Consider the following 16,679-nt stretch of genomic DNA (forward strand, 5'->3'; position numbering starts at 1 on the left):
CACCAAATAGGTCCAGGATCTGGCCCTACACACCAGTGCACTGACACTAGTCCCAGTACCCCCAGGGCCCTGCAGCCAGGGATTCCAGGACATCCGTTAGGTGTAGCTAGCTGAGTAGCAAAATTATTTCCTTAATTTGTATGTAAATTTATTTCTGGTACTTATATCACTGCAAATGTGAAAGGCAGTGAACCCACAGTTCTGTGCTCCTCCAGGGTAATAGCCATCATTAACCACTGCTGAGGCACGGAACCTCAGCTGTGCCTCTGTGAGATGCACAGGAGGCCATGGGAAACCAGGTTCATCCACCTGCAGTCTTAGCCTGTGTATATTCTGTACATGATTTAGCCGCTGCTTGGCGAGGAGATCGAAGTGAAAGCAGTCTTGAATTGTCACCATGTCATTTTTGCTTACCCCTGAGCTCAGATCAGGTTCTGTGTTCTGATCAAGCTCAGCCCTGCTCTGGGCTCAGATAACTCACTCTGATCTCTGTATCCTCACGTGTATTTTTAATTCAGTCCTCCTCTCACCTCATTTTTCAGCTACTTCTACCCTCCTTTGTACATTGTATTACCCGAACTCTGGACAAAGTAATTTTCTATTCAATCCTAACTCTTAACTAAATGAAACTTGGTCTAGCACGTTCCTTGCTGGTGTTTTCCCTTGGAATCCTTACCACTCCAACTCCTTCCAACCTAGTAGAAAAAGTAGAATGGATGAGCTTGTCCCTAGAGTCACCTCTAGACCACTGGTTGATTGCTTTCTCCTTTACTTAAAGTTTATACCATTCCTATTGGCTTAAAGAGAGTTAAGATAGAAATGTGTTTTAGAATGCAACTGATCAGGATATAAATGCATAGTAAATTTATTACAAAAAAGCATAAATGTATTAACTATAATAAAATATGAAGGCAATAAGGACTTTATTTTTGCAGCAAACTCTTATTACCTATAAAATATTCTGGAATCACCTGGAAATAGTACAGTGAAGTTTACAAATTAATCTGCACAAAGCTATTTCTTTTTTTTACATGAGAACCTGTATTTTAATTATTATTAATTTTTTTGGCTGGGGGAGGTAATTAGGTTTATTTTTATTTTCAGAGGAGGTACTGGGGATTGAATCCAGGACCTCTTGCATGATTAAGCATGTACTCTACGGCTTGAGCTATACCTTCCCCCTGAATAAAACTATTTCTTGTAATTGTCTTCAACTGAAATTATCTGTGGATTATATAGTTAGCCATTTCAAATAAATATAGAAATAAGTATAATGTTCTCTTTAATTTTCCCAACCATCTACTATGGTTTAAAACTATGCTTTAAAGAAAAGGGAAAATCCTTTAAATGGACAACAGAATCCAGGTCCAGACAAGTTGCAATTCGTCAAAACAAATTTTATTACATATTGTTAACATAGTTAGTAGTAAAAGTATACATTGAACCATGTTTTCCGTTGTAAAACTCTACAAAACTAAAAATTTCTAATTAAACCCATAATACCTAGATGTCACCTATAGTTGAATTTTGGCTAATCTGTCTGCAACACTCAGTAAAAAGAGAAACCATTGTGAAATCTTTCATATATTTTCAAAAATAACTGTGGAACACTCATTACAATTTAAAATGAGGTTACTTAAAATATGGATTGTAAGTTCTTCTAATTTTCATTGAAACAGATTTAATCTTGATAGGTGAGTTGTTTTTGGTCCACGTGTCCCATCGAATTCCAGTTGCAAGCAATTTTCCGGGGAAGTGATGAATGCCGTTCAGATTAGCGAGACCACACTGGTTGAACCACCAGCCCGTGTGGTTACTAAGGTGACTGCAGCTCCTCATAGACTGACCACTGACGAAGCATGCAGGGCGACACCCATCATTATCGACGTCTGATGTGCTGAAAGGCATCGCATTTTGATTATCTTCTTTTCTGAAGCCCCGGAATGCATCACCTGGGTAAAACAGATTATTTTTTTAATGACTAAATTTTTGCAATTTGAACTGACTGTTACCAGCCTATTATGCAAAAGCACTGCATTTAGAACTAACGTTTAAATGATTTTTCACTAGGTATCATATTAAAATCTCTCCTCCAGACAGCAACATTCCAAAATCTGGTAATGAATCCCTCAACATTTTTAAGTGGACATTTGATATAAAATCACAATCCAAAATGGAAGCTGTGTAGACAGACCCAGATAATTTTTTCAAAAAAAAAAATGGTGTATAAATGTCATAGTTTGAGGAAGAATAATATGGTAATTGGTAATTTAGGAAAAGAAAATATTTTACACATAATATATTTTTTCTACCAGATAGAGAGATATGGATGAAGGTGAAACTTCTACCTTTAAGAAACAAATTTATAGCTGTAAGCTGTTTGGTTTTATTTAGAGGCCACCAAATTTAAATAAAATGCCCAATGCCTTCAAGAAAAAAATCAGCGACACTGCTGAGGTATGCCTTTTCCTCATTGCTCTCCACATGATAAATGGACCAACTGGACACTAGTTAAAACAATACTATAGTTTAAAGGCTTACATTGGACATTCTATGTATGGTATCCTTGATGGTCACAATAATTTTCAAAGATTAAGTATCTTGGCCAAGGCAATCCCGTTAACTAAGTGGCAGCAGTAGAAGTCATGTTTGTTTGTATGTTTTAAACCATATAAATAAAAGACTCTAATTAGTCCCATTGTACTTAGATTTCACTTATATGTAAAATTTGCTAATGTATATTTGAAACACTAAGTAAAAGTGAAGCTATGTAAAATCTTTGAAGAATTCAAAGCCCATCTTTGTTTCAATCTATCCCAAATGTTTGGCATCCCTTGAGATACGTCTTAGAGGAACCCAGAGAACTTCATTAACAATCTGTAACCTGTTTTGCAGCCCTGCTGAGTATTAAAATCTCAGACTCTGCACTTCATGGGAAACAAAATGCCTACACTGCAGATATTTGCAGGGAGAATATAATTTTCAACACCCACACAATGCAATACCTTTCCGAAGTTCAGATGACAGAGACAACACTTACGGAGCACTGCCTATAATAATTATCATATAAAGCGTCCCTCCACAGACATGCTCTCTGGTTTAAGTCCATCAGAAGCATCACACATTTTAAGGACTCCTAACTGGATTACATTTAATAGATTATTTTGAAAATATCATGCATAAGTCAGTTTTGGAAGAAATAGCCCATTAAAACTCATTGTCATGTTTTCTGGGAGACTATAGTTAAAAACATGACACTTTGTTTTCTCTAAGAACCCAGAGAAATTTCCCTCAAGTTTCAGAATCAGGGACTATCTGTCCTCCTGGGAGAACTGTGTTGCTCAAATGTTCAAACTTCAAATTTCCATTTTTGCTCTGAGCTCAAAGTCAAATTTGTGGCTCACCTCTATCAAACACCTGATCACATTCAACCCCCTGGTTTTCCTATGTTTCTATCTTTACATTCCATTGACGCCTTTTTCCTTAGTTTGGTCATATTGTGATCACCATTTGGAAGTTACTTGACAACAGTATTGGGAAAAGGCAGAGTAAGGCATGACAAAATCTGAGGGTTCTGAAATGAAAACATTCTTGCCATTATAAACTGAATCCTCTCGTTAGATCCTAGTCATCTTTTACAGAAACCCACATAAACTTTTCCTAACATTGTATGTTCCATATTTAGATAGTTCTTTATACTTTTAGAGATGAAGTCTCAAAAATTATATAACTCTTTAAAATGTCCCTATATGTCAAGATTTAAATTTCAGACTTTTACCTAATATCCTGAGACTAAACCCCCTGAGATGCCAGAGATTCCAACAGTACCAGACAACTCTTCGTGCCCAGTAATTTTCCTCCTGGGTGCCTTGACTAAGGCTGCTTTCTTTGCCAACATTCATTTGCCAAAAGCCTATCCACTCCTCCAAATACAGATCAGTGATTCTCAGCCAAAAGGATGCCAACATATCCATCTAGTGAACACAAATACCTGGGTGCAAACTTACTGAATCAGATTCCGTGTGAATATGTACTTTCAAAGAGCGTCCCAGGTGGATAACATTAACTCTCTGTTGAAAATAACCCTTTCATGAAGAGTTTCTGGATGCAATCAACTGCAAGCGTTTCTCAACCTCTCTTTACCCCCCAAACCTCTACCAGTACTCTGTGTTTTCAGTTTTATTTATCTCTCCCTCTCTATTGCGATCAGTTAAAGAACTGTGAACATAACTCATTCATTTTTGGATTTCCAACACTAAATGTACCCAATGAGCAAGTACCATGAAGTGCAACAACAGGGGAGCTGAATTCAGTATTAACTCAAATTTAAAATTTCAGCATCAAAATGTAAATCTAGCATCAAGTGTTTTGAAGTTCTAACAAATTTAATTTCTTTGGAAATGAGTAGATGCACTGAGGCACAGCGGGAAAGAAACCACTAAACTAGTAGTTCTCTTGACCTGGTCCCTTGCCCTGGCTCAGATGTGATGAGCTGGCAATCTTGGGCAAGTCACTTAATCTTTCAGGTTTCTTCACCTGTAAAGTGAGAAGAGTGGAGATCAGCTCTGACATTCGATGACTTCTAAATGCCAGCCTCTCAGAAACGTGAAAATGTTTAAGAAATACCTTCCCAGCCTTTCCCACAGACTCTCTAGCTAAAGAATCAATTGTGATTACATATGGTAAGTTGTTTTAAAGAATATGAAGCACTTCCAAATCATAAGGTGGTGCAACCATCATGGCAGAGTTTCAAAACTCAAGATTTAGACAGTTTTCTCATTCTTAATCTAGTCTGTTATCATTTATGTGTCATACACCAAAAGAAATGCATGAATTTTATCTCCACCTAATATTGAGTCAGTTATGTTTAACTCTTCTGGATAATTTTAGGAATTAAAAAACTTACCAGCATTTCCTGAATACCGTCCTAAATGCATTTTAAAAAATCTTGTTTCATCCTCTAGCCAAAAATTATCATATGATGCATAAGCGAATGTGTCATCTTCAGATTCCAGTGCCACATACAGCATAAAACTGGTATTCTTCTGATTCACTATATAAAAAATCTTCTTCAGCCCTAGCCAAAATTCGCCTGTTAAGAAAAATGCCTTTTTTTAATATATTTTAATACAAATTAATAACCCTTTATTATTTAGTGTTTGATGTTGTTTAGTGTTTCAATAACTGTGAGATGGCACACATAAATACTTTGAGGGACTGGATGACCCTAGCTCAAATGATCAGTGTTTGCCTAATTTACCAAAAAAATATGTATATCTCCCCACTTCTACTTTACTAGACTGAGGATAACTAGATTCTGTTTCAGTTTTTGTCTCCCCAAGTTAAATTCAAAAATTCATCTGAAGGCTAAGTAAAAAGTCAAGCTTTACCTTAAGGCATGTCAACAAAAGACCAGTTGAAATATCATGGCAGGTAACAAAATGATGTGTACCAGTAAGTGTAAGAGGTTTAACCTCCAAATTAGCCTCTCTTAAAGATATATGTCCTGAAAATGCTCAGTTGAAATTATTTTTTTCTATCTTTGTGAATAATGTTTTGTGAACAAATATTTCTTTGTTATAATACAGCTCGTCGGTTACCTATGACGTAACGTAGCAACACTGGAGACGTAACCTGGAGTATCCTCAGGTTTAGGGTCAATAGTTCCAAGATGATTGTGGATCCAAGGTGAATTATTAAACTCCCTAATTCAGACTGCATGCTTCTTGCATGTTCTAGCCAATGGCTTTCTACCTCCCTCTGCCCATGGCGTAGCCTCAACGTGAACACCCTTGCTCTGAAGTATATCCCTCCACCTGAATCATGAAATTACTGAAGGAAGTAGGGGTCTAGTCAAAACAAACTCCAAAGAGTTGGGGGACAATGGGACTGCATTCACACTCTTAAAACTACAGCTAAGATACTAAGTCAGTCTCCAGGGCTTACAGGGGCATTTTAGCTACAACCCACCTAGAAATGAAAAGTATTCTGAAGAAGTACAGGAATAAAATGGGTATGGGAAGCAAGAAGGAAGTACTAGAAGTAAGATGGGCCTGCCCTGTGCCTCACCGTCTAGGACACTCCAATTTAAGAGTCCTTGCCATCTTTCCCTTTATCCTGACCCTAAATTTGACTTAACAATATATTTTCCCTAATCCCAAGTTTATTTTTAAAATATACCAAATACAAAGCAGCCTGTTTACATGAAGGATACCTGTCTGAAGACCTGACACTCAAATAATTTCCCCATAGAAATAAGCATTTAAAGATGATCATTTAGAGCCTGCAGACCTATGACTACTCAATTCAGAAGGCAGGGCTCACTGGAAAATTGGAGGTAATGCGGAGAAAACACAAGTATATCAACTGCACTCCATAGCACAGCAGCAATCTGGCCTGCTTCATAACATTTTGTTACATTTCATGTCCCTTCTAACATCACTGGCACGTGGTAGCGTTTTTAGCAGCTACACTAGCACCACCACTCACTAAATCCTTGGGTGACATTACTATGGGGTTTAAATTTTTTCTAATTATAACAACAGTAATTTAAAATAATGGCATTGAAATGATCAAAGTCACTTGGGAAAGTTCCAATTAATGTAAAATTCTGCTATGTTCAGAAATACTGGTGGTTCTATTTGCCAGAAAAAGTGATGCTGCCACGTGGTAACAATGTGAACAGATTTTACAATTCACCTGGGGTTTACATTTTCCAAATTTTAAGCATAGTGATTTTTATTGACATTTTTATAAAACACTGCTCCCAGTTCATATATTTAAAGTCATACAGCCATGTACCCCAATTCTCTATTTCATTTGCCTGTGTAGACACAGCACAAATCTCAAGAATTTCAAGGTCCCTGACCATTCAGTTTTCCAGTCTACAAATAGTCATTGAGCATCTACCAGAACTCTGCTGGGGGCCTAGTCAATACTTAATAAATATCCAATTTAGAAATCACATTTCAACAGGTATCTGAAGATTTTCAGATCCCAACTGAAGATCTACTTATTTTAAATAATAATACAGAGAGTAACTTAAGCCACATTTTTATATTCATAAGGATTTGCCATTTTTTACTAGCAATTTGACCAATAGAGACACGGTCTGTAGGCATAATACCAAAAAAAGAAGAAAAAAAGAGGGAAAAGAAATAAAATTTGACCTAAAAGGTCGCCAAATCCATCCAGATAATCACACCACAACCTTTGGAAATCAATTATCCCATCAATTCTTTTCTGTATCACAGTCCATCCACCTCCTCTGTAATCCATGTCACACATTACCTAAAATAAACCCAGAAAAGGTAAAAATAACATACTATTATTTTCATTCTTTAATATAAAACTCATACCTCACCCTTAAGCCTAGAGTAAGAGGTGATACTTCCACTGGAAGTTTCAGTGCAACTGTATGCCATTAACATATTCAGATTTTTTTACTCTCTAGAAATAATATTGTTTATTATGATACAAACCTAACAGATAAACAAGAAGTTTCTACTGTACAGCTCAGGGAACTATATTCAATATCTTGTAGTAACCTATAATGGAAAAGAATATGAAAAGGAAAGATAAAAAAAAAAAAACCTAACTGCAGCCCCTGTATCAGTCATTTTTGTCTATATGTAAGTGTTTGTAGCATTTGAAGTCTATCCTCTTATTCCTCAACTCCATAAATATTTCCAGCTGAGTAACAGCAGTAGCAGTCTGATGTGGCAGAGTGATGTATTTTTTTATAAATTAACTTTTCCTTTTAATTAAAACACTGCTTTGTTTTTAACAGTGTTAAATGTGCCTGTATGCCTGTCTTTAATTGCTCTTTTCTCCAGAAGCTGGAATGCCTGTGTTCAGACTGGGATTTTTAGAGAGAAAGGCATGATCATGGCCCATCTCAGCAGGGCCTCAGAGGTACATCTGTGGTGCTCAGAGGACAACTGTAGGGGACCCACAGAAGTGACAAAGAGAGAAAATCAGAGCAAACCTCCATCAGAAACTTCCCACACACGGACAGAAAAAGGCAGTGTGGAGGAAGTCAGGGAACCAACACTTTCCCACAAAAGAGGTGATTATGCATCCTACTCTTCTCAAAATTAGAAGCCTTCCCTTTCCACATCTGTTCAAGCCCATTTTTGAATCTGTATGTGAAGTAATTTAGGTAATTTAAAATTATTTCCCACTTAATTCCCAATTTTTGACATCTTGCTGATAGAAGTCAAAAAATAATGTTAGCAATTCAAAGACAAGAAATTGGTAGTATCTACTTAGAAAAAAATTATTTTATTGTGTAATAAAGACTATCAGTAAGTTATGATATTGGTATTATAAACTTTCGTATGCACAAAAAAGTAACCAGAAAATTATATATATATATATATAACTTATGTGTATACATATAAAACAATATACATAATTTCAATAATATACAGTTTCTAGTAGAAATTTCTTCCAGAAGTCATATTATAGAACTACTAAGGGTAGACATGAGTAATTTAATCAATTTAAGAATGGATCAGCTTAATCTGTCTCACATTTTAGTGAAAGTTTTTTTAATTATTAATTTCTTATACAATCACATAAAATCATCGATCATTCAAAGAAAGTTATAACCATGTATAGGAAGAGAAATTAAAGTATTTCTAGCAAGCTCCAAGACAAAGCACACCATCACTTTTTAATATCTATAAGCTAATTAAAGGAAAGAAGTATTTATATTGTATAGTTCTGCCTACTGTAAGGATAAGATCTTGCATTAAATGGATTTACTTTAAAGGGTATAACCATGAAAACTCAAATAGAAAAGTGAAAGACTCTTTAGTTCTTTTACTGGTTTGTGGTTTGGGCCAGAATTCCAGAAAGCAAAAAATTTGAAACTGGAACTTATACTAATTTATTTTAAAATTTTCAAGAGAAAATAAAATATCAAAATAATTAAAATTTTAATATTAATTAAATACATAAGATGCCTATCCATATAATAAGGGAAAACTTTACCTCAAATGGGTAACTAGCTCCTTCTGGGTAGATTATATACAAACCACTCGGTGTTTTAGTCACAGAGCCAATGGTATCTTTAATATCAGTACAATCTAAACCTAGAAAAGTAAAATTCATTATTTAGGATATTTCCAGGTATAAATTTCAGACTTAATCATTTTGCTGTAGAGAATTGACAGTGCTAGCTGAAATCATTATTATAATTCCCATTAATGATATGATGATTTTAACTTCTTGGAAATGAAAAATTGTCTCAACTTTAGAAATAAGAAGAAACTAGACAGATAGATGGAAAAAATTGGATTAAACAATTTATGCTGCAATAAACCTTCACTAGTAACTCGCTGTTATTGATCAGTGTTCCATTTGGTATCAACATTTATTTAATATATTTTATAATTATGCTTCTTTTGTCCAAAACATAAAAATGCCCTTTCAGAAATCTAGGCTTATCTTGGGGGCATAACGTGTAGCATAAATCTGTTTGAATGGCAAGGAGAAAATCCAAAGGAATAAGTCCATTAACTACTACTGACACATCCTTTCTACCCTAAGATACTTCACTTTGTATTATCTTTGTATGATAAATGTAATAAAATAGTTCAACCCTTACAGCATCGATTACCCAGAGAACAAACACGTGAAAGCCTGAGACTGGAGAGCCAGAAGCCTTGGTTAGAGTCTTCGTTCTACTCTTTACTAGCCGGGAACCATTAGCTAAGTTATGGCACCACTTTTCTTCATGTGTAATATTGTTATAATAACACTACTGTCTACTTGCTATTCGGACAATTTACATAGTAAGGCATTATGTGAAGGACTTAGCATGGTGCGTAGCACACAGGAAATGTGCAGAAAATGTCATCTGCAAAAAATTAGGTATAAAAAAAATCACTTGCTTTGCCCTTCCTTTCCAGAAGACATAGATTTGTTGCCTTCCTTCTGAATTGCCAGGAGACATTTTTATAAAAACTTTACGCTTAGAGATATGATAGAAGTTTACAATGAAGGACTAATCTGAGTTGCAATATCTGCTTTGCCATCACCATCCAAATAAATAAACAGGTTATTTAGACTTTTCCGGGCTCCATATTCCTCATCTGATGATCATCATCACAGCAAACCCTTATACTGTCTTATGACACAGCAGGCAATATTTTAAGAGATTTTGGTGTATTTACTTATTCTCCACAACAACCATGTGAGGTAGGGACTATCAGTTTACTGGTGAGGAAACCGACATCAAGGAAACAGTGGATCAGGGACTTGAAGACAGATGGTCTGACATCAAAGTCCTTGCTCATTACCAGTGTACTACACTGCCTACACTACTCATTTACGGGAAATAAATGATATAATAAAATAATTTAAAAATCAAAAAATAACATGTGAAAGTGCCTGTCTATGTACCTGACACATAGGAGATTCTCAGTAACAGATTACTCCTTTCTCTTTGGAAGGAAAAAAGAAAGATCATACACCAGGCCCTCAATAAATATCTACTGGCTTGGAACTTTTTGGTATTGGTTCACATCCGTAGAGGGTATTTTTCTTAGAAACCCATGCCTTTAGGAACTACTATACTGTATTTTAGTATAAAAAGTGCTAAATTCCAGTTTGTTTCTATCTTAAGTTTCTTTTTCTTTTCAAATTTAATGTCTCAATTTGAAATCTTTCAAACATGTCAAAAATACTTTTTACAGGTGGGAGGAATTCTGAGACCTTCTTTTCTTCTAACTGAAGACGGATTGTTAATAAAATGTAAAGGGGAGGCTGAATTCAGTTACATAAACCCGTGCTATTTTCAACAGATTCAGGATATCTATACACAGCCATGGCTTTAAAATGGTCGGAAAAACTTCCCGATTCAAGAAAAGTACACATTGTCTGGGTTGAAATTTGCTTAATGGCAGGTATTACTTCTCCGGTCTGTTAAATAATAATGAGCTGTATTTTTTTTTTTTTAAACAAAACTTCTTAAATGCACCGACCTGTCCAGGAAAATTTTAAGCAATAGAAGACAAGTATGAAAGGGCTGAAATACCAAAGTTCTCACCATGTGACTGAACTGGTCTGTGAGGAAAAGGATCCAGCTGTTTTCTAAAAACTTCTGTAGTCAAAAGGAGAACTCGATTCATGAGCTCATTAACCTAGACACACATGCACGCATTTAAATGAATTTATATTTGAACAAAACTCCTTTAGCTGAGTTCTATGACTGATATTTCTAAGCCTCTTATAAATCCAGCTTTGAAATATATATGATGCCTGTTTTTCTACATTGAATCCCTTGCTGCTCTAAGAAAGCAGAAAAGGCATAGCTAAATAGCACTCATTAAATTCACATTGCTTTCATCTGCATTTGACTGCTCTTGCCTGTCTGTTCTTTGTATCTTGCCTGCTCCTTTGCTGTAGTTTCTTATCTGATCTCCCTGTCTCCTTTCTCTGCTCTTCCTCAAGTCTTCCTCCACACCAGCTGCCAATCTAAACATTTCATTTCCCTGCTCAGACACTTTGGTGGCTCCTTGGTGTGGCATGACTTAGTTCCTATTTCTTTAAGTCAGTTTTCCTCATACACCCTCAAACTCACCAGCCACTCCACCCTTGCACCAACTCCGCGCGGTTTCCTGGCTTGGAGCGCCCTACCCTTCCTCTCCAACCTTTGTGACCTTTGAAGCATTTATCCATCTTTCATGACCCAGCTCACAATCTCTATCATCTGGCAACATTTCTCGAAGTTCAGATCGTGAATTTCTCTTGTGCTTCATTCTAACAGCATTCATAACATTTTCACTATCTTTTTCTGTTCCGCTAGGCTGTATATACCTTAAGTGAAGATTCTCTTTTGTTCTTACTGCTTTGTTTGCCCGAGGCTTACTTACTATGGTGCCTCTAACATAATAGGCATTAAATAGATATCTGGACATGAGTGCATTAAAAAATTAAATGATTATACCTCTGGCTAACTATATCAATGTACACATGCAATATCAACACAATACAAAAAAATCCATACCTGATTAGATAAGTAATCCAAGGAAGCCTGCTGTTCATCCATCATATTTCTTAGTAGTTTTTTCGTATTCCGTGTGTAAGAAACAATAGAATTTTGCAAGTTTCCTTAAATCATAATAAAATAAGTGATTTGCTAAATATTATATTGTTAGTTAAATATTATATTGTTATAGAAAACAATTCCAGTGGAAAATAGTGAACTTCACATGATTTTGGATAAATATGTAAACACAGTAATATCTCAATTTACCTAAGTACTCAGAATTGCATATTCTAGTTAGTATTTTTTGTTGTTGTTTAACTCAGGATTGACCAAGAAAAAATTGTTTCAACACTTCTCTACGACAGTATGCTTCCTAATCATTTAGATTACCCCCAGTAATTTAATCTATTATAACCAAAAGACAACATTCTGAATACAAGTTCTCACTTCATAAGATGGGAGGTATAGGAGGTCCAAGACTCATTAATTTTTCCTACATAAGAAAGTAAAAGGCAATCATTCCATATTATGCAAGTTAACTTTTAAAATAAGTCTTTAAAAATTTTTTTTCTGTTAATGCTATATTTTTACATAAAGAAATTGCAAACACACATACATATACACACATAATAAATCTGAATCAAAAGTTTTGGCTGGTTGGTTTCTGGTTAAACTTTTACTATATATTTTCCTTTTTAGAAATGTTTTTATTTTAAAACAATCTGACTTATAGATTAGTTGCAAGACAGTCTGACGAACTTTTTCCTAATTCTTTTGAGAGCATGCCACCATGGTGCCCCAGGAGATTTCATTGTGTTTTTCTCACACCAAAGACATTCTTTACAACACAACCATCAAAATCAGGAAATAAACATTGACTAGCATATATTTGTCAGACTTTATCCAAGTTTATTCATTTATACTGATGTCCTTTATAACCAAAGGAGCCACACATACATTATTGCAAACATTATTCTTTTAAAAATTATTTCTATTATCCTAATTTTCACTCTAGCAGTATAATCACATTAACAATTCTTGACATTTTAAAGCCTACTTCATTCAGCTTCATCTCTCATTTTTACTTTCAGTCTCTCACTTTCTATTAGATATTCCTTATATTTAGACTTTTGTCTTAATGGATCTAAAGGAGGCTACACTCATGGGTTTGAGAAGCCTGAGATACTTGTGTTACACATAGAATTAAACACAACAAAGTGAGCGTTTCATACATTCTAACCTAGGAGTCACAGTCCTATAAGAACTGGGTCAGATCATCCCTGCCCTGCTTTCAGATCCTGCTACTCACCACACCCACTGTATACATAACAGACCATGAAAATTACTACATTGTTACTAAATAGTTTTAAACAAAAATGGAGATTTTTAAATTTTTTTTTTTAATGCTTTGCTACATAAGTTGGCTGTGGATTTGTACTATACAAGTTATGGTATTGTCACAGTTATTCAACACTAAGGAAGTCCTCCCTCAAAACCAGGCTGTAATTTCTTATTGGTTCAGATGGAAGCAAGAAAATAGCCTCCAGGGAGTTGGATACGAACAGTGCCTCCTGGCTTGCCCTTTCCCTCTGCAGCCAACTGATGCCCCGGGGCTGTATAGAAGAAGGGTTTGTTCACTTACCAAATAGTTATTAAGCACTTACCATGTGCCAAACACTTATAATCTCTGGCCTAGGATGGTCAAGATACATATAAAATGAGCCAAATGCTTGAGTATATTTTTTCCATCTCTCCCTTAGAAATAATAAACCATATACCTTTATAATTGCGGTTATTTTTAATACTTACTACATATGAAATGTTTTTCTTCTCGTGTAACTTTAGTTTTAACGTCACATGATTCCTCGCAGTCTTCTTTATAAACAGTATCATTACTTTTACTTTCACCTTTTGCATTAGATTCATCTTCTACAATATTGACTGCTGGAGAATCCTTTACATTAAAAATAGAAATAAGAAAAAAGATATGAATTACCTCATATATAATAAGTAAGAAGACTCTAGAAAAAAAGATGAGATTTCAGGACATACACAAGGATGATCATTAGAAAAAAAAATGTAATTAACTGTTTAGTTCAAACTCCCCCAAATAAATCTTATGGGTGAATTCTGGGTATGAACAATAAGTGTATGTTAATTCAATATTTTTGTGCTTCTTTTTCTTCTCAAAATCCAAAAGGATTTATTTAGGGTCTACTTTCCATTATGCTGGCTCAGTGGCCTTGACCTTTAACTTCTACACATTTCATGTGTGATATTGTGCTGAGTCATCCCTCTTCCAGGACTCCTTGAAGAGGGACTAAGAAGGTTCTCCGAGATACTGACACCATTTCTATGCCAAAAGGACTTTCTGCCACCAATTATTAGGAATTATGGGTGTAGTTGAGGGAGAAATGTGCAGAATTGTCACTTTTGTATAAATTAAAGCATTTACAGATTTAAAAGCTATCAGTATAACAGCGGAAAAAAGGCATAGGATTTTGCTTTGCGAAATCAACAAAAGATGCCACTTTAAAAAGCCAACAAAAAAGTACAAACTAGTGGTTACCAGTGGGGATCGGGAAGAAAAGAGGGTCAAGGTAGGGGTAGGAGATTAAGAGGTTTCAAACTACTATGTTAAAATCAAAAAGAAAAAAAAAGCCAATTACAGCTGTCATTTCAATGGTATCTATTCTTGTTGGCACACTTGTGGTTTCTTTAATATTAAAGCATTCTTTGGTAGAAATTATATAATTTAAATAACTCTGCTATTAAAGTCCAAGAATAAAACCACGCTTTGTCCTCTTTGTCCCAAATATTCAGAGACGGGTAAAGAGCTAATCATATTACAAAAGATATTTGCCCCAAAAAGATACTTACATTTTCTTACATAGATCAAAATTAACTTCTTGCTTTTTTCCCCCTATAGTCCTATAATAATTGACATACTAGGTTGTAACCTAGGTTACAATGATATTTTTGAAACCAAAATAAGATTCTTAAATTTTTAGTATACAGCATTAAGTTTTTAATATTTCTGTGGCTTTCCTAGAATTTATTTTTGCTTCAACCTTGGTATTGACATAGTGGTAAATACATTTTCTAACATTTAAAAATCATAAGCCAGCATTTAATTGTATAGAGAGTCAAATCACCATCTGCTGATAGTATCGCATACACTGCCTTAGCTATCACTCTAACATTGTTTTGAATAAAATTTTGTAATTTTTAATTTTAGAATTGTCTAGGTAACCACTCACAAGATTATATCTGAAATACTGAAGTTTATAGAATAGTTTTTTTTTTTAAACAAAGCGAATTTTGTTCTCAGGTACCAAATATTTCATCATCAAAGTTAACCAGAAAACTTTCTGGCTTCTTAACCTAGGCTTGTGATTTCTTTAAAAATTTTTCACAAGAAACTTCTTAAGAGTCACTCCTCAGTTTATAATTTCCTAAGTTTAAAAATAATACCATTAAAGCATAAGTCTCAGCAATTCTAAATAAACACTTTAATTTTTCCACAACTTATATTGACTAGTGTAATTAATCTTTTCTAACAACTAATGCATATCTTGAAAACTATACAATCATGCTTTCCTAGCTGAAATAATATTGCTGAAATTCTTACCGTAGAATGATGCACACAGTTACCTCGTATAACTTCTCCACAAGTAAAAATACATAGATTTAAGAACAAGAGTGAGGCTTGGAAAAGAAACATCATATTTTTCTTGGTTGGAGAAACGAAAAATATCTTCAAAGATCAGTCAGCTCTCTGTGTAAAGAACTCCAGTACATAGCGTCTTCAGTCGAAAAGTTCTGGAAGCTGTACAACAAAAACAGAGGCCAGTACTTAATCGTTTCCATGCCCTTCTTTGGAACAACACCCTTCAGATGAGAAACAAGGTAGCCTCTAGAGATGCTATCATTTTAAGTGATAAAAATCTTTTTTTTTTTTAATCACTGTATGCCTGCATTATAAATTCATGCTTTTGCAATAGGCAATAGCTAGTTAACTAGGTAGCTAAATCAAGCAAGCCAACATGAATTTATAAAATCATCTCGCTTCTGAGTTAGATTTTTTTTTTGCCCTTGGGAAAAAATGTCTTTGATAAGTTGTGCCTCTATAATTGTGAACCAGTTTGCATAAAAATCATAAGGAAGTAGAAATAAGTGGTGGAGTGGGAAGAAGAGTACATTGGAACTATTTCTAAAAAGTACTAAGTAGAAATTTATCAGTGTGGATATCCAAAGAGGACAATTCAGACTTAAAATGTTTCTAACTGAATTTAGCTGTCAATAATGGTCATATTAACCATACATATGTGAGATTTCTAGGACTCTAATTGATTTGTATGGTTTACATAAATAATGTTAAAACTTCAACAATTCTGAACATAAGGGCACTATTGTTATTGAAAATTACCACTCTCTGAAAGTTGATAGATCAATGTCTACGATGAATTTTCAAATTCTCCGTGATAGTGGCTCCTTCTCTTCATCATAAAAACATGCCTAAGTCTTCACTATCCTAAAATTAGGAGGCAAAGCAAAACTTTCCTGAGTCTTGCTTCCTGTTCAGGATATTTTTTCTGTTTCCTTTTCTAACCCAAAATCTCAGGGTAGAGACCATAGTCTTTATGGTACTAGTCTAGTGACTGATACGGTATAGGCACTA

General features: G+C 34.8%; 1 protein-coding gene across 1 annotated transcript; it reads right to left on the reverse strand.

The window, feature by feature from the left end:
- Positions 1 to 1,386: 1,386 nt before the first annotated feature.
- Positions 1,387 to 15,983, reverse strand: ANGPTL5 (angiopoietin like 5). The gene is made up of 8 exons (XM_010977799.3): positions 15,630 to 15,983; positions 13,808 to 13,952; positions 12,017 to 12,120; positions 11,057 to 11,150; positions 8,998 to 9,098; positions 7,170 to 7,290; positions 4,907 to 5,092; positions 1,387 to 1,952 (listed from the first exon to the last, which is right to left on the reverse strand). Exons 1-8 carry the CDS (start codon positions 15,723 to 15,725, stop codon positions 1,633 to 1,635), a joined length of 1,167 nt encoding a protein of 388 aa, XP_010976101.1. The 5' UTR covers positions 15,726 to 15,983; the 3' UTR covers positions 1,387 to 1,632.
- Between the last annotated feature and the right edge of the window lie 696 nt (positions 15,984 to 16,679).

The sequence above is a fragment of the Camelus dromedarius genome, chromosome 12 (assembly GCF_036321535.1).
Source record: "Camelus dromedarius isolate mCamDro1 chromosome 12, mCamDro1.pat, whole genome shotgun sequence".
In the NCBI taxonomy this organism is placed as follows: Eukaryota; Metazoa; Chordata; class Mammalia; order Artiodactyla; family Camelidae; genus Camelus; species Camelus dromedarius.

Coding starts and splice junctions, on each gene's coding strand:
- ANGPTL5 (XM_010977799.3), bottom strand. CDS start 15,725: ATGATGTTTCTTTTCCAAGCCTCACTCTTGTTCTTAAATCTATGTATT. Junction 9,099..11,056: donor CAGACCAGTTCAGTCACATG/GTGAGAACTTTG, acceptor TTACTTTTCTAG/GTTTAGATTGTACTGATATT. Junction 1,953..4,906: donor ACGGTATTCAGGAAATGCTG/GTAAGTTTTTTA, acceptor TGTTTTACCCAG/GTGATGCATTCCGGGGCTTC.